The following is a 26,244-nucleotide window of genomic DNA, read 5'->3' as shown; positions in this document are numbered from 1 at the left end:
GTTTATTTATTTAGCACAAAAATAGTTTTATTAATGATGGTAGCAGCCTGCATTTATTAAGCATATACCATAATTCCAAGCACTCAACTTTCCCTATACTAAATATTTAATCTTCATAAAAATCCTGTGAGATAGAAACTATTACCCCCATTTTACTGATGAAGAAACTAAGACTCAAAGATAATGTCACATGCCCAAGGTTACACCACTACTAAATCTTAGAGCATACAGCAATACCCCTTTATATGCAGGGGACACATTCCAAGACCTCCAGTGGACGCCTGAAACCATAGATAGCACCAAACCCTATATACACTATGTTTTTTTTCCTATACATGCATACCTAAGACAAACTTTAATTTATAAATTAGGCACAGTAAGAGATTAACAACAGTAACTAATAATGAAATAGAATAATTATAACAATATAGTGTAATAAAAGTTATGAGACTGTGATGTTTCTCTCATACACACACACACACACACACACACACACACGCACACACACAATCTTACTGTACTGTACTCATCTCTTTTGGGATGGTAGTTGACCACGAATAACTAAAACCACAGAAAGCAAAACTACACATAAGGGGGAACTACTGTACATAATATACCAGTCAGTTTGACTCTTAACTACTAAGTTTATATTACTTTCCAGTGAAAATGTATGAAAAAAATGACACTTTTGAGATGCTGTAATAAACTAATAAATTATAATAATATGAGACCCAAGTCAATTTTATAGAATTTTGTAGTCATGTAACCTGTGCTAGGCACTGGTCTAGGTTCTTAAAGACAGAAATGTGCATGATATAATAAATAATAGTGAAAATGCTAACAGAAAAGTAATAATATTCCCATCCTTCAATATCCATTATAAATAGTAACATTTCTTCCATTTTTCTCTTATTGAATTACACCACCGTAATCTCTCCTTCTTAAGATCTTCCATAAAACCTCATTTTTAATTCTGTTTTGTCTTAAAATGAGATAAAGTCTCCTCTATTGAAGGAAAAAAAGTCACTCCCTCTTTTCTATGTTAAAAAGATAATCAATTACAATATAAAATATAATAGCTCTCATTAAATCTAAAACACGTATTTCTCTATATGCCAAAGTAAGAAATGCTTAAAATTCCATAGCAATTCTTTGATCTTTGGTAATGATGTTCAAGTTGTTCTGAAATTAATGTTAAAGGAGAAATCACCATGTGGTATAAAACTAACCCAAAATTCTATTTTGCAAGATCTGGGATTTAAACCATGCCCACATACTACACACACACACAAATACAATTCAGGTCACCATCATATCATATTATTCTAGGCATTGGCTAGACAACAAACAATACTCCCTCTATCATATGTATGCAGCTTAAAACACAAAATACCCAGGAATATCCAGAAATATTTAAAACATTAAAATCTTAATTTTATATTGTCTCCAATTATTTTCATTGCAGAATTTAAAAGAAGACATTATGAAATGTTCTAGTAAGAAAAGTACCTTGCAAGATAAGCTGTTTCTTCAGATAAATAAGTGATATTTAAATGACATCAAAACCTGTCACAAATAAATATCTATCGATTTATTAATCCTTTTTTAACTGAAATATGTTTAGATTTTAAATCCAGAGAGCAAAGACCCTGCTAACAATAAAACCTAACAAACAAAATGCATCATTGCAACAGGATACCATTACTTACCTTTGAATCTTCATTGCTCACTCCTAGTTGTAACACAGCTTGAGGAGATTTTAGTTTTGCTTGAGCAGAGTGAGCCATTTGAAGGTTAAGCTGCCATCCGACAGTCTCTAGCTATAAAAGACAAGTGCAGATTGGAATCAGATGGTACAGAAGGAAGAAAATGGTCAACTTTAAGCAAATCTCCACTCAACAGGAATGAACAAAGATAGCCTGGGCTTCATGGAACGTCAGTTCTAGGGTTCCTTTAACCTGCATACTCTGCAAGTTCTCCCTTTGGGCTCATTAGATTGGCCTCTCGCCATGCCTGTCAAATTCAACAGTACAAGTGATCTTTAAATACACTCTATTCTAAAAATAAAAATTCTAAGACTAAGCAATGAAATATACTAAAAGAGCCAGTGGTTTTTAAATAGTAAATTACTATTTTAAAACACTATTTTTTAAAACCAATAAATTTTAACTACAAATTTCAACTAGTAAATAGCATAAATTATTGAAAAGCATTTTAATGACTTCCCATTATCTTTGAAAAAATCTTTGCAAATCTACCTACTATACAGGTAGACTTGCTTTTTTTTTTTTTTTTTTTTTTAATTTATAGGGACATTGAAGCACCTACATGGTAAGAGGTTCACACCTTTAGACACAGTTAGTGAGACTGGAATAGAGCCAGGCAAAGAATTGGTTATCTACTAGTCAGCAGGTGTTATCCCATAGACTATCATACTTACCAAATTACTCTAACTTTCTATGGTTCCCAGTTATGACAGAAACTAATTAGAGCAGGTCCTTTGAATTTATTAATTAACATAACAGCAAAATTTAATCAGGTAAGACAAAAATAGTAAAGAAAGACTAAGGCAGTGTAAATTTTTTAAAATATTAAGCAGCACAAATGTGGCTTTATTGAACTTGACAGCTTATTGGTGCTTCCCACCTCAGGTGTATGAGTATAAGATTTTAGATTTAATTTCCTGTAACTCTCAAATATCAACATTTAGGGATGTTTTGTGAAATGCAATTGTCATATGCCTCTGATAACCTGACCCTAATAGTGTATTTAGTAAAACTAGCTTAGCTATACCCGGTAAGAATGGCAGCCTCACAACAATTTTTACTTGACCAGAATGCTAATCACTTAACTTGAAAGACTGTTCAACAACTAGAATCACAGCAGTGACTCAAAGCCAAGTTGGAAAGAGAGCAATGAAAGTATTATCTATTCGAGAGAGGATGTGATGAGAAAATAAAGATACAGTTCTGTTCTTTCTGACACTGATCCTTTTAGAGGTTATGGGTAAAAAGGGGGAAGATACTGTAGAGACATAATCTATAATACCTAATAAGTAGAAAATCAATTTAACGGTGCATGTTATAATAAGTAAGGATCTCTTATGTACTCACCTTCAACACTGATTATAATAAGCATAGTGTTTGATACCATCCTGCTACTATTTTCGAAAGTCACATGTAATAGATCCGCCAATAAAACAGGAATAAATATGTTATAGCCACACTCATATATCCAAAGCATTTTGACACGTCATATCTTAATCGAAAAGCACCTTCTAGGTATTCATATGAACCTGTACAACACTGCGCTGACATTACTTAAGTAACCCTATCTCTGTCCATTAGGCACTTAACTGATGAAGACAAATATTAGTGATTAAATTAAAACACATGCCCCATTGTGGTGAAGCCTTGACATTAACTAACGTGTGCTTAGGCACCTACACGGAGGTGGTGCGGGGAAATTAGAAGCAGCCCTGAACTTACGAAGCTTATGCTATACGGTTCAAACTATCACTCACTAGCTATGTGACGCTGGCTAAGTCACAATCTTTCAAGATCTCAATTTCCTCATATAAAATGGAAATAAATCTATCTGAACTATCTTCTTTTCTGAATTACTGATGATACCAAATAAGAAAATGCATATTCAAAGTGTTTTAGAAACTGCAAAGTATTATAAATATAAAGCATTTTGGTCACCTAATTATTTCTATAGTATCTTTCAAATATTTTCCAAAATTTATGACTCAGTTCAGACCCTTATCACCCGTCTCTTCCCAGACTGCCACAGTAGTCTTCTAAGAGGGAGACCTGCGTGCTATTGAACCCAATCCCATCATTCCATTTCCCTTCTTAAAATTTTCCAGTAGCTCCTTAATACCCACAAAATAAAATCTAAACTGTTCTTAGAATACAAATCCCTCAAGATGTGATGCCTAATTACCTTTCTAGTCCTGTGTTCTAATACACCTGACTAATTATCTATAATTTAGCCACATTGAACAAAATGTCATTCCGAGAACACACTATGCTATTTCACATGTCTATTCTTTTGCTCCAGTGTCACCTCCTGGTTTCCCTTCCCTCTGTAGTTTGCCATTCTGTTCCCTCAGCACTGAGTATCCTTCCCTATTAGCATTTAGATCAGTATACTGCAATAATTTGCCTCCATGTCTATCTCCTCAGAGTAAACTGTAATCTCCATTAGGAGAAGGCTGGGGTCTTATTCACCTTTATGTCCTTGCGACCTACAACAACCTCTGATGGAGTCAACATTGAAAGATTCTTCTCAAACAAGTGATCAATCACATGATATATATGAGCTTTCAAGAGAGAGTATTTACATGAAAATGAATGTCAGAAAGGGGAGGGAAAAAAGTTATTTCCACTTGGATGTGGCTTTGTAGAAGGCAAGATTGTAACTTAGAGAGCTGGCATGCGGTTGATTCTTTACACACACGCACACAAACACACACACACACAATAAATTTTGGTATCTGCAGATCAAAGCATATCCAGAAATCCTTTTTATAATGTGTAAACATTATAGTTTTCATTCAGTTGACTGAGTAGCAGTTAAGAGTGTGGGCTGTGGGGTTCCATATTAGTTGACCTTAAGCAAGTTATATATTCACCTCTTTAAGCCCAAGTATCTTCATCTGCAAAATGGAGGCAATAAAACCCACCTCATTAAGTTATAAAAGATTAAATGCTGTATTATCACATATTAAGTTAGTGGTATCTCCTCTCTGACGTCTCCAATTCAGTATTCTTTCCAATTTCTCTATTCTTTCCCTGAATAGATACGTGTATATTTATAATATGGCTATGAGTTATCCTTCTTTGTTCATATTATGTTATCTTTTTGAAAATACAACCTAGAATCTACATCATCAGTGCAAGAAACTATCAAGCATTTTCATTTAAAATCATAAACAAAAACTACTTTAAACTGTTATATTCATAATATATTTATTATATTCATTTTAGAAAATTATTAAAAAGCAACAAGTCATTTGATGAAAAGATAGAGTTACTAATTGGGGATAGGTACAGAATGGCTGGTCTGCAAACCTCATGTTAATCAAGATTTTGTTATTCATTCATGAAACTACTTAGCCATGTGGCTAGAAGAAACGACAAAATAGAGCAGTCCTTTAAATATTTTAGGTCACAGACCATTTGATAACTGAATGAAAGGTACAGAATCTTAGAAAAATGCACACACATTCAGAACCACATCCAATTTTGAAAGACTAATGCACTACCCACTCCCCAAGTTGAACCAAGTTAATGAGAATGACTGATACAACAAATGCCCAGGAGACAGAGAAGCAGGGTCAACAAATTCATAAAGTATATTCTCAGACCCTGGATAACAGAAAACTAGTAAGTGGATATGTATGTATGTCATTACTTGCTCTGCTTTATCTTCTTAGAGCTATCATCATATATATGGTATTTATTTGTTGACTATCACCTACGATTCTAAGCTCCTTGACAACAGTTTTTCTCCTTGCTGTATCATAATATATTAATATATAGTATTTATTTGTTTGGTGACTATAACCTATGATTCTAAGCTCCTTGAGATCAGAGGTTTACATCCTTTTTCTCAGTACTGTATCCAGAGCACTTAGAATAATACCCAGCATATAGCAGGCATTCTGTATCTATCTATTCAATTGAATTTGTATGAACCAGAGTATGCACAAGGAAAGGTAATTTTTAAGAATCATGACTAAAAAGTATTTGTGGGTTGACTTTCTTAATTTCCAGAGCCTTTTCTATTGTCTTTTTTGATTTAAAAATATTGTCCCAGAACAATAAAAAATTTAAAAAAATTTTCTAAGCTCATACGTGAGAATATGCACATACAAACATCCACACAAAGTTTTACAGAAAATAATCAGTATTTGGAAACCTTAAATGAAAAGGGAGATAACTAGTATTACAAAAGAATACTTACTAGTTACAGAAAGCAATAGGAAAAACAAAACAGGCCGGGTGCATTGGCTCACACCTGTAATTCCAGCACTCCGGGAGGCCAAGGTGGGAGGATTGCTTGAGCTCAGGAGTTTGAGACCAGCCTGAGCAACAGCAAGACCCCGTCTCTACTAAAAATAGAAAGAAATTAGCCAAACAACTAAAAATAGAAAAAATTAGCCGGGCATGGTGGCGCATGCCTGTAGTCCCAGCTACCCAGGAGGCTGAGACAGGAGGATCGCTTGAGCCCAGGAGTTTGAGGTTGCTGTGAGCCAGGCTGATGCCACAGCACTCTAGCCCAGGCAAGAGAGTGAGACTCTGTCTCAAAAAAAGAAAAAAAAAAAAACAAAAACACTTCTCTTTTTAGTGAAACTAGAAGACAAAGAAAACTAATACCACTGTGAGATAGGTACTCTTATCCCTTTATAGATTAAAAATCTAAAAGAAATGCAAACAATTGGTGAATCAGGGTAAAAATATGTGATTCCTACATCATTATAACAACTTTAAGTTTGAAATTACATAAAAATCAAAATTTACAAGAAATTTATTCAAGTAAGAATTATCAGTGGATATTAAATCAAAGTGGGAGAAGTTTGATGTGGAATTGGATGTTTACATAGTCACAAAGTATCTACCCACAATTGTTTTTTATTTACAAAAGGAAAAAAAGTAATTACACAGTGGAGAAAACAAACACCACCACCTTACCAAAGAGATAAAAATTAACATCACCAAAATGTGACAAATGGACATAGAGCATCTTGAGGTAAGATATTCTGCAAAGACTACAACATTACTTAAATAGTATTCTAACCAAAAAATCCTTACCTGAATTAGATGATAAAGAAACAATAGAAGGCTGGGCGCGGTAGCTCACGCCTGTAATCCTAGCACTCTGGGAGGCCGAGGCGGGTGGATCGCTCGAGGTCAGGAGTTCAAGACCAGCCTGAGCAAGAGCGAGACCCCGTCTCTACTGAAAATAGAAAGAAATTATATGGACAACTAAAAATATATAGAGAAAAAATTAGCCGGGCATGGTGGTGCATGCCTGTAGTCCCAGCTACTCGGGAGGCTGAGGCAGTAGGATCGCTTAAGCCCAGGAGTTTGAGGTTGCTGTGAGCTAGGCTGACGCCACGGCACTCACTCTAGCCCGGGCAACAAAGTGAGACTCTGTCTCAAAAAAAAAAAAAAAAAAAAAAGAAACAATAGAAGAATTAAAACTAAGGAATACCCTATAAAATAAGTGGCATGTATACTTCAGAAATATCAATGTCCTAAAAGACAAAGAAAAGCCAAGGAAGGAAGGAATTCCTTACACTGCTTAGAATGTATTATTATATTATTTGCCAGGTCTATAATAGGCATTGATGATATAAATATGAACAAAATACAGTTCCTTTTTTAAGGTGAAAGTCTCACAGTATACCTCTGAGACTTGTAACCAAGAAACAAATAAGATAGTCACTAATATTTTAATTACATAGAAACAACAAAATCTAGCGTAGAGTTTTACCTTAAGTTAGCTAAATAACATTTGTTTCTACTTAAAATAAAATTCTGTGTACATCCTACATTTGTACACTAAAATACCAAGGAACTATTTAAATGTAACTTGTTTTATTATTTCATATTCAAATTTAAGTCTGAGGGTCCTTGTATCTTAGTTAACATCCTAGGTTTAAATTGTCACCAAAATACAATAAAACAGAAAAATAAGCCATTAATATTTTTAAAAGTTTTCAACCCATGCCAAAACTATGGGTTAATATGGTAGTTCTCAGGCATCTCACTCACATTACTTCTCACCTGAGATTGTTACTAAAATATCATTTCAAAATATAATGACTTCATTCTACCTCTAATTTCCACGTAACAACTTCAAAATAATCTTAAATTCTCATAATTGCTCTGTAAACCACAATATTAAGCACACCCAAAACTAGCCAAAATTATAATATTAACTCTTTGAAACTGAAAAAGAAAATGTAAGATTATCACCTAAATTATAAAAACAGTACCATTAAAGTTTTTTAGGCCATGTTCCACAGTAAGAAATACTTTTTATGTTGTAAACAATTACACATACACAAAAGTTTCACAAAACAATTTTTATCCAGAGCAGTGTTTTCTAATAATCTCTATAATGTTTCTTTTTTTTAAAATAGCATCTCAGAATCTTCTACATTTATTTCATTACCCAGGACTAAACCACTAATAGATCAGGTATCTACAGTTTGAAAAACACTGCTCAGAAATAATGAATGGCTGGGTGCGGTGGCTCACTCCTGTAATCCTAGCACTCTGGGAGGCCGAGGGGGGTGGATTGTTAGAGCTCAGGAGTTCGAGACCGGCCTGAGCAATAGTGAGACCCCGTCTCTACTAAAAATAGAAAGAAATTATATGAACATCTACAAATATATATAAAAAAAAAAAATTAGCCAGGCATGGTGGCGCATGCCTGTAGTCCCAGCTACTCCGGAGGCTGAGGCAGGATTGCTTAAGCCCAGGAGTTTGAGGTTGCTGTGAGCTAGGCTGATGCCACGGCACTCTAGCCCAGGCAACAGAGTGACACTCTGTCTCAAAAAAAAAAAAAAAAAAAAAAAAGAAATAATGAATGAGTTTTAGGAACTATGAGTATTCATGAAAGTTATTTTTTATTATAATAAATCATAAAAACATAATGTTAGAGCCATAACTACCAAAATTGACATCTAAGTTCTATTGTTATAATCCACCATTCATTTTACAACTGGCAAATAACATAAACAGAAATTCTATTAATATATATGTATGGCTCCTTATACAAGCTACAGGCATACCACACATATATTGTGGGTTTGGTCCTAGACAACCACAATAAAGCAAGTATCACAATACAATAAGTCACATGAATGTTTTGGTTTCTCCATGCATATAAAAGTGGGAGACTTAAACACTCCACTCACAGCACTACACAGACCATCAAGACAGACAATCAACAAAGAAACACTGGATGTATTGGACTTTAGACTAAATAGACATAACAGACATTTATAGAACATTCTTACCAAAACTGCAAAATATGCGTTCTTCTCATCAGCACATGGAACATTCTCCAAGACAGACCATATGTTAGGCCACAAAACTTGCCACAATAAATTTTTTAAAAATGAAATCATATCAAGTATCTTCTCAGACCACAGCAGAATAAAACAGAAATCAATACCAAGAGGAATTCTCGAAACTATAAAAATTAAGAATGTTCCTGAACAATCTTTGGGTCAATGATGAAATTAAGATGGAAAGTAAAATATTTTTTGAAACGAATGAAAATAGATACACAACAAACCAAAACCTCTGGGATTTTGCAAAAGCAGTGCTAGCAAGGAAGTTAATAACATCAAATGTCTACATCAAAAAAATAGAAAGATCTGGAAGCCAGCCAGGCATGGTAACTCACATCTGTAATCTCAGCATTTTGGTAGGCTGAGGTGGGAGGATCATTTGAGGCCAAGAGTTCAAGACCAGCCTGGACAACATAGCAAAAACCAGACTTCTAGTCAAAGAGCATTCTTAAAAATAATTTATTAGGAAGGCATAGTAATCAAACACATGAACGTGCCTTACAATATATAAAGCAAAAATTGATGGAATTTTAAAACAGGGTATGTTTCAAATGCTAATACACAGGCTACTGCATACCTAATACATTTTCCAATGGTGGAAGATGGGAAGGTCAACGGCAGAAATTATGATTTTCTTTTACCTATTCAAATTTAAAAAGAAAAATCTATTATTTTCTTCAATACTAGTAATAGATAAGAAAGGAATATTGTTTAAAGAAGGGAAAGAAAGAGGTATACTAAGAAATATGGAGATTTTCAAGGAAAACTGGACAAAGATAGAGGTTAATAGGACTTAATATTTGGAGGTATATTTCTTTAGCATGATTTTGGGCAAATATGAACAGCTTCCTTTTTCAAGTGACAAATTTAGAGATGGGAGCAAATATCAGGGAATTGGACTCAGGTTCCTTATGTATTGATAAAACCTCTTTAATCACAAACTGACTTTTTTTCAGGTTTTAAAATTGGGATGCAGACTTAACCAATATTTCTGCAATATTTTGTGAAATCTTTGAGCCTCCATAATAAGATCATTAATTGTTTTTTAATCAGTCAAACCTGTATTCAGATTTCAGGCCCACTACTCTTAGTTGCATGCTACTGGACAAACTACCTAATCCTCCTAATCCACAGTTTCTTAACATTGTGTAAAATAGAGGAAACCTAAATTTAACTATCTCATTTGGCTTTTGTGGGTAATAAGTAAGATGGTAATATATTAAACTACCAGCAAAGCATGTGACAAACAAGAGATTAAAAATATGTTACTTTCCAGTCCTCCCTTTCACTTCAACATCAGTGTCAATTATTTTCATAGTAATATTTTACAGTCTCTTTAAAAGACCTTAAAATTTTTCAAACAAGTTAAACAGTATCCTTTCATGTTTATCTAATTTATTTCATGACAAGTAGTCCTCATTTGCTGAAAACTGTAATCAAAATTATGGGAGGGTGGGAAAAGGGAAAAAAATTACATTATCTCTTCAAAAGTATTTTAGGATCAAAACTTCTTCCCTTCCTGTGTATTAAATTGCAGGATTCGGTTCTAGATATACAGTATGCCTTATATGGCTTTATTTCTTTTAAATGCCATTGCTCCAAAATATCTCTTGGTCATAATCCAGTATCTATAACTATGTTCCAGCCTTATTCTTTCAGTGCGTAAGTATACACTGATTCCTGGCATGGAACTCCAATTTCTCTTTTCACGTCTGTTTCCTTTTGACCTTTGAATCACATACCTGTTGTTTTTCAAATGCATTAAATATCAATTTGTTTTGGATATATCTCTTGTGTAAAGCCCAGAGTTGGTTTTACCCTATGATCCGTTGTCCAAAGAATTTTCTATAAGTAGGTAATTTGGTAATTTCTATTTATTGTTATAAAGATGTTTGATCTTTGTTCTGAATGATTTTATATTACATATTCTGTTTCTGCAACTTTTTAAATCTCATTATGTGATCTATTTGTTATATATGTATATATTACTTTGGATACACATATAGAATGTATTCTCTGACCACAATAGTATCAAACTACAAATCAAAAACAGACGGATCACTGGAAAATCCCCAAATATTTGGAAACTAAACAAGACACTTTTAAATAATCCATGAGTCAAAGAGAAAGTCAAGAGAAATCAAAATATACACTGAACTAATTGAAAATGAAAATACATTGTATCAAAATGTGTGAAAATACAGTCAGAGTGCTAGCTTTCCTCCATCCAGCCTCTTTTCCTTCCCTTCCCCTGCCCTGCCTGTGGGTGCCCAGAGAGGCAATTGACCCAGGGTTCTCAGGAGCTGCTGTTTTGCCCTGTTAGTGCATATACCACACTGGGGCTTCCTCAGAGACAGGGGCTCTAACCTCTCCTCTTAAAGACCTGAAGAGGACTAAGGGACGCTCAGACCGTGAGCTCCCTGCTCACCAGCCCTCCCCAGTGCTGCTTGCCTGGCTGCTCCATCAGAGCAGGGCATGAGGGATACCAAACCTGCTTGAGCACCCCACAGGCAACTTGCACCAGCACACCTCTCCCTGCCATGGTCAGGGACTGATCTTCAGAGACTCCAGGACAGGCCCACAGGCCACATCCCGTACGTAACTACAGGACTGGATTGTGTTGCTTGGGGACACAGAGGGGAAATCTGAGAACTAATCCTGGCACACGAGGGACCCTGCATGGGCAGAACTGAAAAGAAAGTGCAGTGTGGGTGCCAGCCACAGCACATTCATGAAGCAGCCCTCCCCCGACAGGAAAGCAGTGCTCTCAGTCTAGGGTGTGATCCTGGACAGGAAAGGTCCCAGCCCACAACACCATCATAGGGGAGCTCAACTAGTTTGAGCTCCTATCTGCTAGCAGACACAAAGGGATATCACAGAGCAGGAGAAGGGGGACAAAAGTGAAACCTGCTCATGAAAGCCAGATTGTGAATCTCAGACAGTTCTGCCTCTAAAAGCAGACCTTCTGGCTGGGTGGAGCCACTTTAGCCCCTCCTAGCAGCCGTCTCCATAAGCTAAGAACAGACCTTTGACCCCTGCTGAAACAACTACCTTACCAGCTTTTGCAGAGCCTGAGAGCAAGCTTGCCCACCCCAACCCTGCCCAGCCTCACTCCCTCAGGTGTCTCTGCTGTGGAGGAGAATAAGGACTCACCTGGAAGTTCCAGGACCCCACCCACCACCTGGGGCATTCCAGTGCTCCTCCAGAGGGTTAGAACCAGTCACAGGTCCCAAAAACAACACTGCAGCTTATTCGTGCTGGCAAGCACCACCCACTGAAAGGGAGGTCAATTTATACAGACCTTTACAGCATTTACTGACTCAATCACACAGGGTATGGGTGATTCTTACCCACAAGCACCTGCTAGTGTCTCAGAGACTAAATCGGGCATACCAATACAATTAACACTACCGAGAAAACCACAGGACTAGGAAAAGAGAAAGGATTTCCAAGATCTCCATTCTCCCTCAAAGAGAGACAAGGAATCTTCCCACACACACACAGCTCACCACTGCTGCAGCCTACAAACAACTAGCAACTGAGAAAACCACCAGAGTAAGGATATCTAGTACCAAGGCATCCATCCAGAACCTAGATCACCATCAAAGCATCCACAAGCAAAGCCAAAAATTCTTACCCAACATATGCTACAGACACGCCTTTACAAGTGAAGGGGGAGGGGAACCCCATCTAAACAAAAGAAAATCCAAAAATAAGAAGTGATAGCTGCCCCACATGAGAAGGAATCAGTAAAAGAACTCCGCAATATGAAAAACCAGAGAGAAAGGACACCCCCAAAAGGGAACACCGTCTCTCTGGCAATGGATACCAACCAAACTGAAAGTATTGAAATGACAGATAAAAAATTCAAAATATGGGTTGTAAGGAATCTCAATGAAATCCAGGAAAAAATGGAAAACCCAAAATAAACCAGAAAAACAATTCAGGAAATGAATGAAAAATTCACTAAAGAGATCAACATATTAACAAAAAACCAAATAGAACTTCTGGAAATGACAAATTCATTTAAGGAAATACAAAACACAGTGCAGAGTTTTAATAGACTAGACCAGGCAGAAGATAGAATATCCAAGATTGAAGACAACTTTTTTGAATGAACTTAGATAAAAATAAAGAACAGATAATTAAGAGGAATGAACAAAGCCTAAAAGAAATATGGGATTGTGTAACATGGCCAAATATAAGAATCATAGGCATCCCTGAGGGTGAAGAAGAAAACACACAAGGGCTGGAAAACCTATTTGAGGGAATAATTGAGGAAAACTTCTTTGGTCTTGTTAGAGATTTAGACATGCAGGTATAAGAAGTTCAAGAAACACCTGGGAGATTCATTGCAAAGAGGTAATCACAAAGACACATAGTCATCAGACTGGCCAAAGTCAACATGAAGAAGGAACTCCTGCAAGCTATGAGGCAAAAACATCAAGTAACTTACAAAGGAAAACCCATCAGGCTAACTACAGACTTCTTAACTGAGACCTTACAAGCCAGAAGGCACAGGGGCCCCATTTTCGGTTGTCTTAAACAAAACAACTGCCAGCCTAGAATTTTGTATCCTCCAAAACTAAGTTTCACATATGAAGGAGAAATAAAGACTTCCTGATACGAAAACACTGAAGAAATCTGTCAAGATCAGACCTGCCCTACAGGAAATACTCAGAACTACATTACACATGGATAAGCACAGTAGAAACCAACCAGTGTAAAACCACACAAAAGCTAAAGCTCAGAGCTCATATAAAACAATAGCACAAGAAGCAAAACAAAGCAATAAGGTGCTAACCAAAAGGATGAAAAGAACCGCATCCCACATATCAATTCTATCAACATGAACAGTCTCAATGCCCTACTCAACATATACAGGGTGGCTGAATGGCTTGGAAAAAAAAAACAATTATCTACTATCTCGATGAAACACATCTAACCCACAAAGACTCATGTAGACACAAGGTAAAAGGATGGAAAAAAATATTCCATGCAAACAGAAACCAACAGAAAGCAGGAGTAGCCATTCTCATATCAGATAAAATTGACTTTAAATCAACAATAGTAAAGAAAGACAAGGATGGTCATTACATGATGGTAAAGGGAGCAATTCAACAAGAAGACATAACCATCCTAAATATTCATACACGTAACACAGGACTGACCAGAGTCATAAAGCAAACCCTACTAGGTCTAAGCAAAGAGATAAACAGCAGCATTGTAATTGCCAAGGACTTCAACATCCCACTGACAGAACTGGACATATCATCAAAGCAGAAAATAAACACTGGACTTCAACAGGACTCTAGAACAAATGGGCCTAGCAGACTTTTACAAAACATTTTATCCAAAAGCTATAGAATATACATTCTTCTCATCAGCACATGGAACATTCTCCAAGACTGATCATATCTTAGGCCACAAAGCATGGCTCAATGAATTTAAAAAAAACAGAAATCACACCATGTATCTTCTCAGACCACAGTGGAATAAAACTGGAAATCAACTCCAAAAGAAACACTCCATTCTACACAAAGTCATGGAAATTAAACAACCTGTGGCTGAACCATTATTGGGTCAATAAGGAAACCGAGATGGAAATCAAAAGATCCTCAAACTGAACTACAAAGGCAACATAAGCTTTCAAAATCTACGGGATTCAGCAAAAGCAGACCTAAGGGGAAAATTCAGAGCCTTAAATGCCTACATCAAAAAAACAGAAAGATCACAAATCAACAATATAATGACAAGTCTGAAGAAAACAGAAAAGGAAGAGCAAACCAAACCCAAAGCCAACAGAAGAAAAATAAATAACTAAGGTCAGAGCAGAACTAAATGAAATGGAAAACAAGAAAGCAAGACAAAGGATCAATGAAACAAAAACTTGGTTCTTTGAAAAGATAAACAAAACTGATAGACTTCTTGCTAGATTAACCAGGAATAGAAGAGAAAGGACCCAAACCTCAATCAGAAATGGAAAAGGAGCTATTACAACTGACACCATGGAAATACAAAACATCATCCATGAAGACTACAAAAATCTCTATGCACATAAACTAGAAAACGTAAAGGAAATGGACACATTCCTAGAAAAAAACAACCTCACAAGTTTCAACCAAGAAGAAACAGAACTCCTGAACAGACCAATAATGAGCAACAAGATTGAAGCAGTAATAAAAAAGATTCCAAAGAAAAGAAGCCACGGACCAGATGGATACACAGCCAAATTTTACCAGACCTACAAAGAAGAGCTGGTACCAATATGACAAAAATTATTCCATAACACTGAAAAGGAAAGAATCCTCCCCAACTCATTCTATAAAGCCAGTGTCACCTTGATACCAAAGCCAGGAAAGGACACAAGAAAAAAAGAAAACTACAGACCAATATCCCTTATGAATACAGATGCAAAAATCCTCAATAAAATACTAACAAACTGAATTCAACACCACATCAAAAAAATAATTCAACATGACCAAGTGGGCTTCATCCCAGAAATGCATGGATGGTTCAACAAATGGAAATCTGTAAGTATGATTCACCACATAAATAGAAGCAAAAACAAAGACCATGTGATCATCTGAATAGGTGCTGAAAATGCATTCAACAAAATCCAGCACTCTATTGTGATTACAAACTCATAACAAACTAGGCATAGAAAGAACATATCTAAAAATTATAAAAGCCACATATGACAAACCCATAGCCAACATCGTGTTGAATGGAGAAAAGTTGAAAGCATTCCCACTAAGAACTGGAACAAGACAATGGTGCCCACTCTCACCACTTCTATTCAACATAGTACTGGAAGTCCTAGCTAGAGCAATCAGGCAAGAGAAAGAAATAAAGGCCATCCAAATCAGGAAAGAAGAGGTCAAACAAAAAAGACTCCACCAAGAGACTCCTGGAATTGATAAATAATTTCAGCAAAGTCTCAGGTTACAAAATCAATGTACACAAATAAGTAGCATTCCTATATAGCAATAACAGTCAAGCTGAGCGTCAAATCAAAGACTCAATACCATTCACAATAGCTTCAAAGAAAATAAAATACCTAGAAATATACTCAGCCAAGGAGAAGAAAGATCTCTACAAAGAGAACTACAAACACTGAGGAAAGAAATCACAGATAACACAAGTGGAAAAACATCATGCTCATGGATTGGTGGAATCAATATTGTTAAAATGCCCGTACTACCCAAAGTGATATATAGATTCAATGCAATCCTCATCAAAATGCAAACATCATATTTCACAGATCTAGAAAAAAATAATTCTACACCTCGTTTGGAACCAGAAAAGAACCTGAATAGCCAAAGCAATCTTAAGCAAAAAGAACAAGTCTGGAGGCATCACATTACCAGACTTCTAACTATACTACAAGGCTATAAGTAACCAAAACAGCTTCATTTTCACACAAAAATAAAGACATAGCCAATGGAACAGAACAGAGAACACAGATATAAAACCATCCACATGCTGCCAACTGATCTTTGACAAAGCAGTCGACAATATACACTGGAGAATAAAACCCTACTCAATAAATTGTGCTGGGAAAATTGGATAGCCACATGCAGAAGAATGAATCAGGACCCCTACCTCTAACCCCTCACAAAAATTAACTCAAGATGGATAAGAGAGTTCGATCTAAAGTTTGAAACCAAAAGAATATTTAGGGGGAAATTTTGGAAAAACTCTTCTAGATATTGGCCTAGGCAAAGAATTTATGAAGACGACCCCAATGGCAATCACAGTCACAACAAAAATAAATAAATGGGACTTGATTAAATTAAAAAGCTTACGCACAGCTAGGGAAATAATCAGCAGAGCAAATATATGACCTGAGAATGGGAGAAAATATTCACAAGCTACACATCCAATAAAAGTCTAATATCCAGAATCTACAAAGAATTCAAGCAAATCAGCAAGAAAAAAACAACCCCATTTAAAAGTGGGCAAAAGACATGAACAGAAGCTTTTCAAGAGAAGTCAGACAAATGGCAAAAAAATATGACAAAAATGTTCAATGTCACTAATCATCAGGGAAATGCAAATTAAAACCACAGTGAGATATCACATAACTATGGTAAGAATGGCATTTATTAAAAAATCCAAAAATAATAGATGCTGGCATGGATGCAGATAAAAAAGCACGCTTATACACTGTTAGTGGGACTGCAAATTAGTAATTCTATGGAAAACAGTATGGAGATTCCTCAACGAAGTAAAAGTAGACCTACCATTTGACCCAGCAACCCCATTACTGGGTATCTACCCAAAGGAAAAGAAATCATTTTATCAAAAAGACAACTGCACATGAATGTTTATTGCCACACAATTCACAATTGCAAAGATGTGGAATCAACCTAAGTGCCCATCAATTCATGAGTGGATTAACAAAATGTGGTATATGTATACTATGGAATACTACACAGCCATTAAGAAGGATGAATTAAGGCCTTTTGTAACAAATTGGATGGAACTGGAGACCATTATCCTAAGTGAAGTATCTGAAGAATGGAAGAACAAACACCACATGTACTCACTATTAAACTGGAACTATTAAACAATGAGCACACATGTGCACAGAGGGAAGTAAAACTCAGTAGAAATCAAGCAATGGAAGGAAGGAATGGGCAAAAAAACCTACCTAACATATACAATGAACACTATGTGATAGGCATGCTGATAACCCTGATTCAAGCATAACAGAAATAATCCATGTAACCAAAAACATTTGTACCACCATAATATTTTGAAATAATTTTTTTAAAGGCTTAGGCTTAATTTGTGGTGCTTTATGTTGTGGTTTCTGCAATATCCCAACAGACAAGACAGCAGCCTACAGATGCTTCAAGATTTGGGCTTATTGGAATCTCTTCATGAATGCCTCCTCCTAGAACTCATTGGTCTAAAAGCAGCCCCCACTGGTTGGTTTTATTAGCATTAATGGCTCCTGCCTCTCTGAGCAGTTTCAAAGCTTTCACTTAGAAGGGATCTCAGAGAACATGGCTAAGACTTTTTCTTTCCCAGAATCCCATCCACAACAATCCCAACAAGCTCTTATTCTGTCCTTGTGGGAAAATCTCCAGTGATGGTGAACTTGCTACTTTCCACATAGCCCCTTCCACACAGGGATCTTGAAATGAGATCCTGGCCTGATCATAGGTGTAAGATTCATAAATATGAGGCTGTGGCATGAAATGCAGAGGTTTGATAGTATCAGAGCATGGAGCTCAAACCCTGATGGAAAACTCCACCTGAGACCCACCCAGAAGAGCAGATCTCTCTCACCCTACCTGCCACATGGCACCAGGATGTCCCAGAAGGCACCACTGCTGAGAATGCCCAACCTAAATGGGGGTGAAGTGAGGCCCCGTAGAGTTGCCAGTGTGGCACACTCTGGTTTTCACCATATCTGTGGCAGGAAGAAGGCTGGGCTGAGGGCAGGCACGTGTGCCAACCACACTGGAAAGATGATACCACCTAGTACAGCTGTTCTCCAACCTAATGGTCTCAGGACCCTGCTATACTACTAAAAACTACTGAGCACCCTACAGAGCTTTCCTGAGTTATAGCTACCAAAACTAAAAATTAAAACTTAATATGTTCTTAAATATCTATTTGGTAATTTATTTTAAAATAAAAATAAACCCATTCTGTTTTCTAAATGCAAAATAAAATAAATAAAATAACAGATTGAGAGTAACTCTACCTTTGTCTAAAATAAAGAAGTTTCCATTCTTTCCATCTTACTGTATGGAGATTTACTTCTTCAGGAAATACGGACTTGCCAAAGGAAACAAGATGACACTCCCAATTTAGGAGTACATTTCATTGGAAACAACACTCTATATACCAGAGCAGGATACTGCAGCACAGATGATCACAACTCAATTTTTTACCTAATTTTCTTTGGAAAGAAAATACTACAGAATAAGAAGAAGGTACTTATAATCAGCTAAAATAGGTTCGTTAATCAAATGAGCGAAATTTTAAACAATCTGTCATTTGGAGGCCCTCCAGGAGATTCCAAGTGTTATTCCTCATTTTTAGGCTGACAGCGCCCAACAGCGCCCAACTTATAGAGTTGTATTCTAAAAATATAGTTGTTTGGAAGTTAGAACAAGTTTGCAAACAGAATAATATTACAAATGGTGATTATATCACTAAATAATTTAATAGAAGGAATGTAAGTAGTTCCCTACTTTTGTATATAATAGATTCCTAACTGGAGGACTGTCTAAAATTCAAAAAATAATAAAGGAGGTTCCACCACCCCTAACATCCAGGGCTAAAAACAAATTACACCACAGCAATAAGACAAACCTTCAATTTCTAGCATTTTATATATGTGGTTTTCTTAAATATTACATACATATATATCAGCCCGAAAACACCAAGTATCCAATTTGAGGAAAAGCCTGGTGTTTTCAGGATACTAATGATTCATACCTCTATGTAAACTACATTATTTATGAAACCTATTCTTATCAATAGAATCAGACTTTCATCTTGGTTTTCTATTCATTTTAACAAACAATGGCAAAATGATATAAAGATTACATCAATCATCACTGCAGTGTAAAGTGGGCAATGCTATCAAAGCTTAAGTTTTAACAGCAAGACATAGAGAAGGCTGTATTTCCAAATGTCCATTAGTCACCTGATGAACGTAAGTCTGTGTTTAGCACTCTAAAAGAATTATAGTGGTACTGATGGAGAATATATGAAAATAAATATTAGTGCAGAAGTCAAGAACCACCTATGTAAATAAACTCACTCTCAGTCTGAGGCCTCTACCTCTTTTTACCTTTGGAAGAAATGAAGGTATTTGGATAAAGGTGCTACCCTGTCCATCAAGGGACTTAAAAGAGAGAGAGAGGGAGGGGAAGATGGCAAACCAGGAGCCCACATGTGCGCCACTCTCACGGAAAGGATAGAAAATTGCAGGCAGATGCCTACCTACAGATGACTCGCCCAGGAAAGAACATTGTAAAACCCCCATAAAGCGATATAGGACACACAGAGTGAAGGAGAAGGTGACAGGGCAATTAAATAAACATCAGTAAATACCATGCTCATGAATTTAAAGGTTCAACTGATATAATGTAAAATGTCTCCCTAAAGTGCTCTACAGATTTAGGGAAATGCCAATTAAATTCTCAGCAGGCATTTTTAAAACTGATAAGCTCATTCTAAAATTTAAATAGAAATGCAGATGACCTAAAAGAGCCAAAGCAATTTAAAAAAATTAGAGGAGTTACACCATCTTACTTAGAGCAATCAAGACAACTGGCATTGGCCAAAGGATAGACATATAGACCAACCAGTTAATTTCTTACAAAGGTGCCAAGGTAAATGATGTTGGAACAACTGGAAATCTGTATTTAAAAAAACGAACATCACCTACCTCACACCAAACACAAAAGTTAACTCAAAATGCAAGACAGAACTAAATGTAAGCTCTAAAACTATCAAACTTCTACACAAAAGAAAATCTTTTTGATCTTGTGATACGGAGAGATTTTAGATAGGCCATTAAAAGCATAAACCATAAAAGAAAAAAAAGAATAAAGTGGAATTCATCAAAATTTAAAAAATTCTGATCTTTAAAAGTCATTATTGAGGAAAAGAAAAGGCACACCATAGACAGATAAAATATTCACGGTACATATATCTGACAATGGAAGAATTCTTACCACTCACTAATAATGAAACAAAAAAATGTATACCAAAATGTGAAAGGTAATTCACAAAATTCAATTCACTTCACTTGTAGTGGCCATACAAGTGCCCACTAAAATACATAAAAATATGTTAAACATCCTTAGTCATAAGGAAAATGCAAATGAAAAATGAAAATGATGACATACCACTATATATACTCATTAGAGTATATATAGTGGTATATATTAGAATGGCTAAAATGAAAAAGACTGGCAATACCAAGTGTTAGCCAGGATGTAGAGCAATTGCAGGTTAGAATGTAAAATCGCATAAACCACTTTTGAAAATTGTTTGGCTGTTTCTTATAAAGTTAAACCTACACCCACCCTATAATGCAGCCAATTCACTCATAAGTATTTACCCAAGGGAAATAAAAATACATACCATACAAAAAGATATACTTAATAGCAGATTTATTCACAATAGCAAAAACCTAGAAATAGCCCAAATTTCCATCAAGAGGTGAATAAACAAATTGTGGTATATCCATATAATAGAATACTACTCTCTAATAAAAAAGAACTATGAACATATGTAAAAAAAAAGATGAATCTTAAAATCATTACATTGAGTGGACAAAGCCAGACACAAAAAAGTATATCTGTATGATTCTGTTTATATAAAATTCTAGAAAATGCCATCTACAGTGACAGAATGCAAATCAGTGGTTGCCTGAGGCCAGGTTAGAGGAGGCAGGGATGCAAAGAGGCATGAGGAAACGTTTAAGGGTAATGAAAATGCTCTGTATTTTGATTATAGTGGTGATCTCAAGGGTGTACATCTACTAAAATTCATGAAACTATACAATTTAAAAGGTTACAGTTTATATTATGCAAATTATAACTTTAAAGATTAATTTTTAAAGATACAATATATTATATGCTGTACCAAAAGAATGTATAGATGAAATAAAAGAACATCTTCAGCTGCCTACTATCAATCATTCTCTGTGCCATCTTCTAGTCCTTGGCAAGAACAGGATGCAATAAGCCACCAAGGACCAAGCCACACTACTGCTTGCCTCCCAGAGAAAGAACCCTCTACTGTGACCACTGTGAGTATACAAAGACAATGTCAGGATCTCAGAAATGACTGGTCTGCAATATGATACCTATATTACATAGATGTGTGTATATTATATTTTATGTAGATGCGAAAAACTTCTTGAATTTACACTAGAGTTATCCAGCACCCAGGTGATTGCCTACCACAACAATATATACTGCACAAATCTCCAACAGGTCTACCTGTTAGGCAATCTCCAGAGGACGTGAGGAATCTGTTGCCCTCTGCAAAAATCCAAAGATGACTAAGCCAATGCCCTCTTTTGGCACTCTGTGCTTTTAATTTTGCTACTACATCAAATCATAATAAAGCTTCAAATGCTTTATTACAAACACCACAACTTAGGGATACTCCCTAATCAATATCCTCAAGTTTGGACACCACATAAGTCAGTTTAGTCTTACTGCTAAGGTGACAAGAAACAATTACACCTCTTGACCCACAGACTTGGCCAAAGTACCTAATCATGAGATTGGTCTTCATATCCAAGTTGTAAGGAGTTGAGGGGAAACATCAATGAATTATCTTTCAGACTGTCACCTCTGCATACCAAGAATATATGAAAATAATAGTACAATTTTGAAAACACTGAAGTGTCATTCAACAAATGCTGTCACAATTGGCACATTCTGAAAATGTACATCAACTCTATTTAGAAAGTGCACATCTTTGAATACTATGACATCAGAGTAATTTTGCTAACAGCACAGTTCCTTGGCATTAACAAAATCTTTACTCATTTTGTTAATGGTCTGGTTTCAGCCAATTACTTATGAAGCACAGAATATATTTCTGTTTCAAATAAGACTGATTAAGGGTCTCTTAGATCTAAAGCTCTTTAAATTGATTGCTGCATCAACAGCTAAGTCCATTACATTTTTTCCTGGAGAATTTCCATCTCTTTCAAACTAAAGCAATTCTTTCTATGTTTCCACTTTTAAAGAGGAAAATTTTTAAATGACTGAAATCAAGTATTCTAGCAAAATTCAAGAGCCATAAAATAAATGAACCACAAAAAGGCTTAAAGTACTACCAAAATGAAAACACAAAAGAACATTCAGAAATACAAAAATACAATTCATTCCCTCCTCTCTTTACTGATTTCTCCACCAATAAATAGAAATATCCTTCTTTATAAGAAAACTCAATAGACTGAACTTCAAAATATCACAATTTGCAAAGCAAGGATATTGAACATTTATTAATTCAACAACTATTTATTAGGTCTCCACTAACTCCCAAAGGCCATTAAAGTAGTGAAAATAGAGCAGTGAGCCAAAGAGACAAAAATTCCTACCCTTGTGGAGCTTATATTCTAATGGTCAAGAGAGAAAACAAAAAACTAAACAGGTAAAATATATAGTGAGTGAGATAAAAATAAATATTATGGGTAAAAATGAGATAAGAAAGTGCCATAGAGGTGGAGGTTCTTTTAACTACGATATTCAGAGAAAGACTCATTGATAAATGTCACATTTAAACAAAGATCTGGCCAGGCACAATGGGTCATGCCTGTAGTCCCAGCAACTCGGGAGGCTGAGGCAGGAGGATCACTTGAGGCCAGGAGTTTGAGACCAGCCTGGGCAACATAGTAAGATCTCGTCTCTAAAAAAATAAAATAAAGATCTGAAGAAGCTAAAAAAGCCAGCCCTATGGACATCCCGGAGAAGAACTTTTGAGGTAAAGAGATGAGAAGTATTCACAGTGAGCCAGACGGAGGATTTAAGAAGTGAAAGTCAACAAGATATGTAGTGGGTCAAGGGGGATATAGATCATGTAGGTCCTTAAAGAGTTGTAAGGACTCTGACTTCTATTATAAGCAACACAGAAAGACTTTAGTGGATGTGAGACAAGGGAGGGATGAAACAAGACTTATAGTTTAAAAGAACCACTTTCAAAGTTGCTGATAGAGTAACAGGTGGGAAGTGCTTTATATCACTCTAAGCTCCAAGATAAAAATGATAACCTCTAGACAAAATATTTTTGAAAAACAATAATTTGAAGGCATTTAAGAATGAGTAGGCCGGGCATGGTGGCTCATGCCTGTAATCCTAGCACTTTGGGAGGCCGAGGTGGGAGGATCGCTTGAGGTCAGGAGTTTGAGACCAGCCTGAGCAAGAGCAAGACCCCATCTCTACTAAAAATAGAAAGAAATTATCTGAACAACTAAAAATATATATAGAAAAAATTAGCCAGGCATGGTGGTGTAGGCCTGTAGTCCCAGCTACTCAGGAGGCTGAGGCAGGAGGCTCACTTGAGCCCAGGAGTTTGAGGTTGCTGTGAGCTAGGCTGACGCCACGGCACACCAGCCCGGGCAACAGAGTGAGACTCTGTCTCAAAAAAATGAATGACTAAAAGTAGGCAAAAGTTAAAGGGAATTCAACTTTTAAAAGAAGGGAATCATCACAATACACACAGGAGGACTGTAGATGACACATTGAATAACAGGTTTTAACGAATAAATTGCTCTGGAAACAAAAACAAAAAAGGGGGAGAATCACCTAAGGTGAGAGATTCACATATATATGACTTTTCCCAATCCATGTAGCATGGGGTGGCTAAAACCCAATAGAAAACCTCAGACTTTTTGGCTTGTGGGGTCAGCAATGCCATCACTGGATATTTACACAAGGGAAATGAAAACACTTGTCTATAATATGACTTGTACACAAATGCTCATAGGAATCTTGTACGTAATAACCAGAATCTGGAAACAACCCAGATGTTCATGAACAGAAATATGGATAAACAAATAGTGAGATTTTCATATAATGCAATACCACTCAACAATAAAAGAATTACTGATACATGTAATAATATGAATGAATCTAAAAAAGTTATGTTGAGGTACATTAGTCAGACACAAATTATATGAGTCCATTTATATTAACTCCAAGAGCAAACAAAAGTAACCTACAGTGACAGATGAGGTTAGAGGGAATCGACTGTAACTGGGCACTTTCCAGGTGATGAAAATTTTCTATATCCTGCTTTCTATATTTTGTTATAGAACAAAATATGACTTATATTTTCTTTAGTCATGTATTTCATATGATTAAATGGGTATATATAATTCCTGAAACCCATCAAACTGAACACTTAAAATCTACATTTTAATACAGGTAAATTATATTTCAATAAAAAGTAGTAAATAAAAATACATAGCAACATTTAAATCTCATACCCACTTATATTCAGTTAATTCAAGCACATAGAAAAACTATGCCTTTCACATGGTAACATGCCAACAATCAAAGTAACAAAAGAGGCGGACATTTGAGTTGTTATGTGAATACAATTACAATCTTTTCTATACTTTTCTTATAAATAAAAACAATAATGTTAAGAAGCATTAAAATCTTGAAGAAGTTCTCATATATATATATTCACAGTTATATATTGTGTTTCAAGATTTAGCTATATAAAGTATGCTTTTTCTGTCCTCTTTATAATAAAGCCATTCATCCATTCTTAGAATTCTAAAAGAAATGAAATAAGAGTAAAGAAAATAATAAAACAATATCAATTTCAAATTTCTACTTTATTACTCCATATAAAAGACAGATATTTAATAATTAATGAAACAATTAGTTGCTATACTTAACAATAAATTAAATTTTACTATGGCTTAAAGGGGATTTTTTTTAATGGTATAGGGACAGTATTGCCTTAGGAATATTGGCCATTTTTTTTTTTTTTTTTTTTTTTTGAGACATGGTCTCACTCTGTTGCCCAGGTTACAGTGGCCATCCATTTTTACATGTAGGTTTCTCAAGAGCCTGTAAGAAGATACAAAAATTCGCAATATAATGAAATGAGTTTATATTATGAAAAAAATTACCATGTAATTGGTAAAGTTAAGAATACTCTTAACAGGAGAAAATCATATTAAACACATTTTGAACATTCAAAACAGCTAAAACTGTCAAATTTATATTTTGAAACTCCCTAACAAAAACTTAAGCGCATGTTAAGAAAAGGAGTCAATGAGTGTATCTTTTAAAGAGCAAGCTATTCAGAAGTGCTTAAAATGCGATTTACGTATATATCTCATAATCTTATTTGTAGAAATATTTTGGAAAATATATACAAAAGAACTCAGGGCTTTTCCTCAAGCTAGAAAAAAAGATACATTGATGTCAAAAATATTTGGCATGTCAGTGTTTACATTTAATATAGTAGGAATACATGTAAAAGAACTCTAAACAGAATTACAGAATTAAAATTAAACATAATATTTAATTTCTGTCTGAAAGGAGATTCATAGTTTAATAAATGTTATGACCACACAAGCATTAAAATAAAAATCCAACAGAAACCCTATTAGAAGAACTCTGCTGACAGTC

General features: G+C 35.5%; 1 protein-coding gene across 1 annotated transcript in view; it reads right to left on the bottom strand.

Moving 5' to 3' along the window:
• Positions 1 to 26,244, bottom strand: part of COMMD10 (COMM domain containing 10) — a 165,969-nt gene that overhangs the window by 127,158 nt on the left and 12,567 nt on the right. Inside the window, exon 5 of the mRNA XM_069492440.1 lies at positions 1,710 to 1,820. Coding sequence (XP_069348541.1) covers positions 1,710 to 1,820 — 111 coding nt within the window. The remainder of the gene's footprint in view (positions 1 to 1,709; positions 1,821 to 26,244) is intronic.

Source organism: Eulemur rufifrons, chromosome 17 (genome assembly GCF_041146395.1).
Source record: "Eulemur rufifrons isolate Redbay chromosome 17, OSU_ERuf_1, whole genome shotgun sequence".
NCBI lineage: Eukaryota > Metazoa > Chordata > Mammalia > Primates > Lemuridae > Eulemur > Eulemur rufifrons.
Note: the sequence above shows the minus strand (reverse complement) of the source record. Positions and strands in the feature narration are given on the sequence as shown.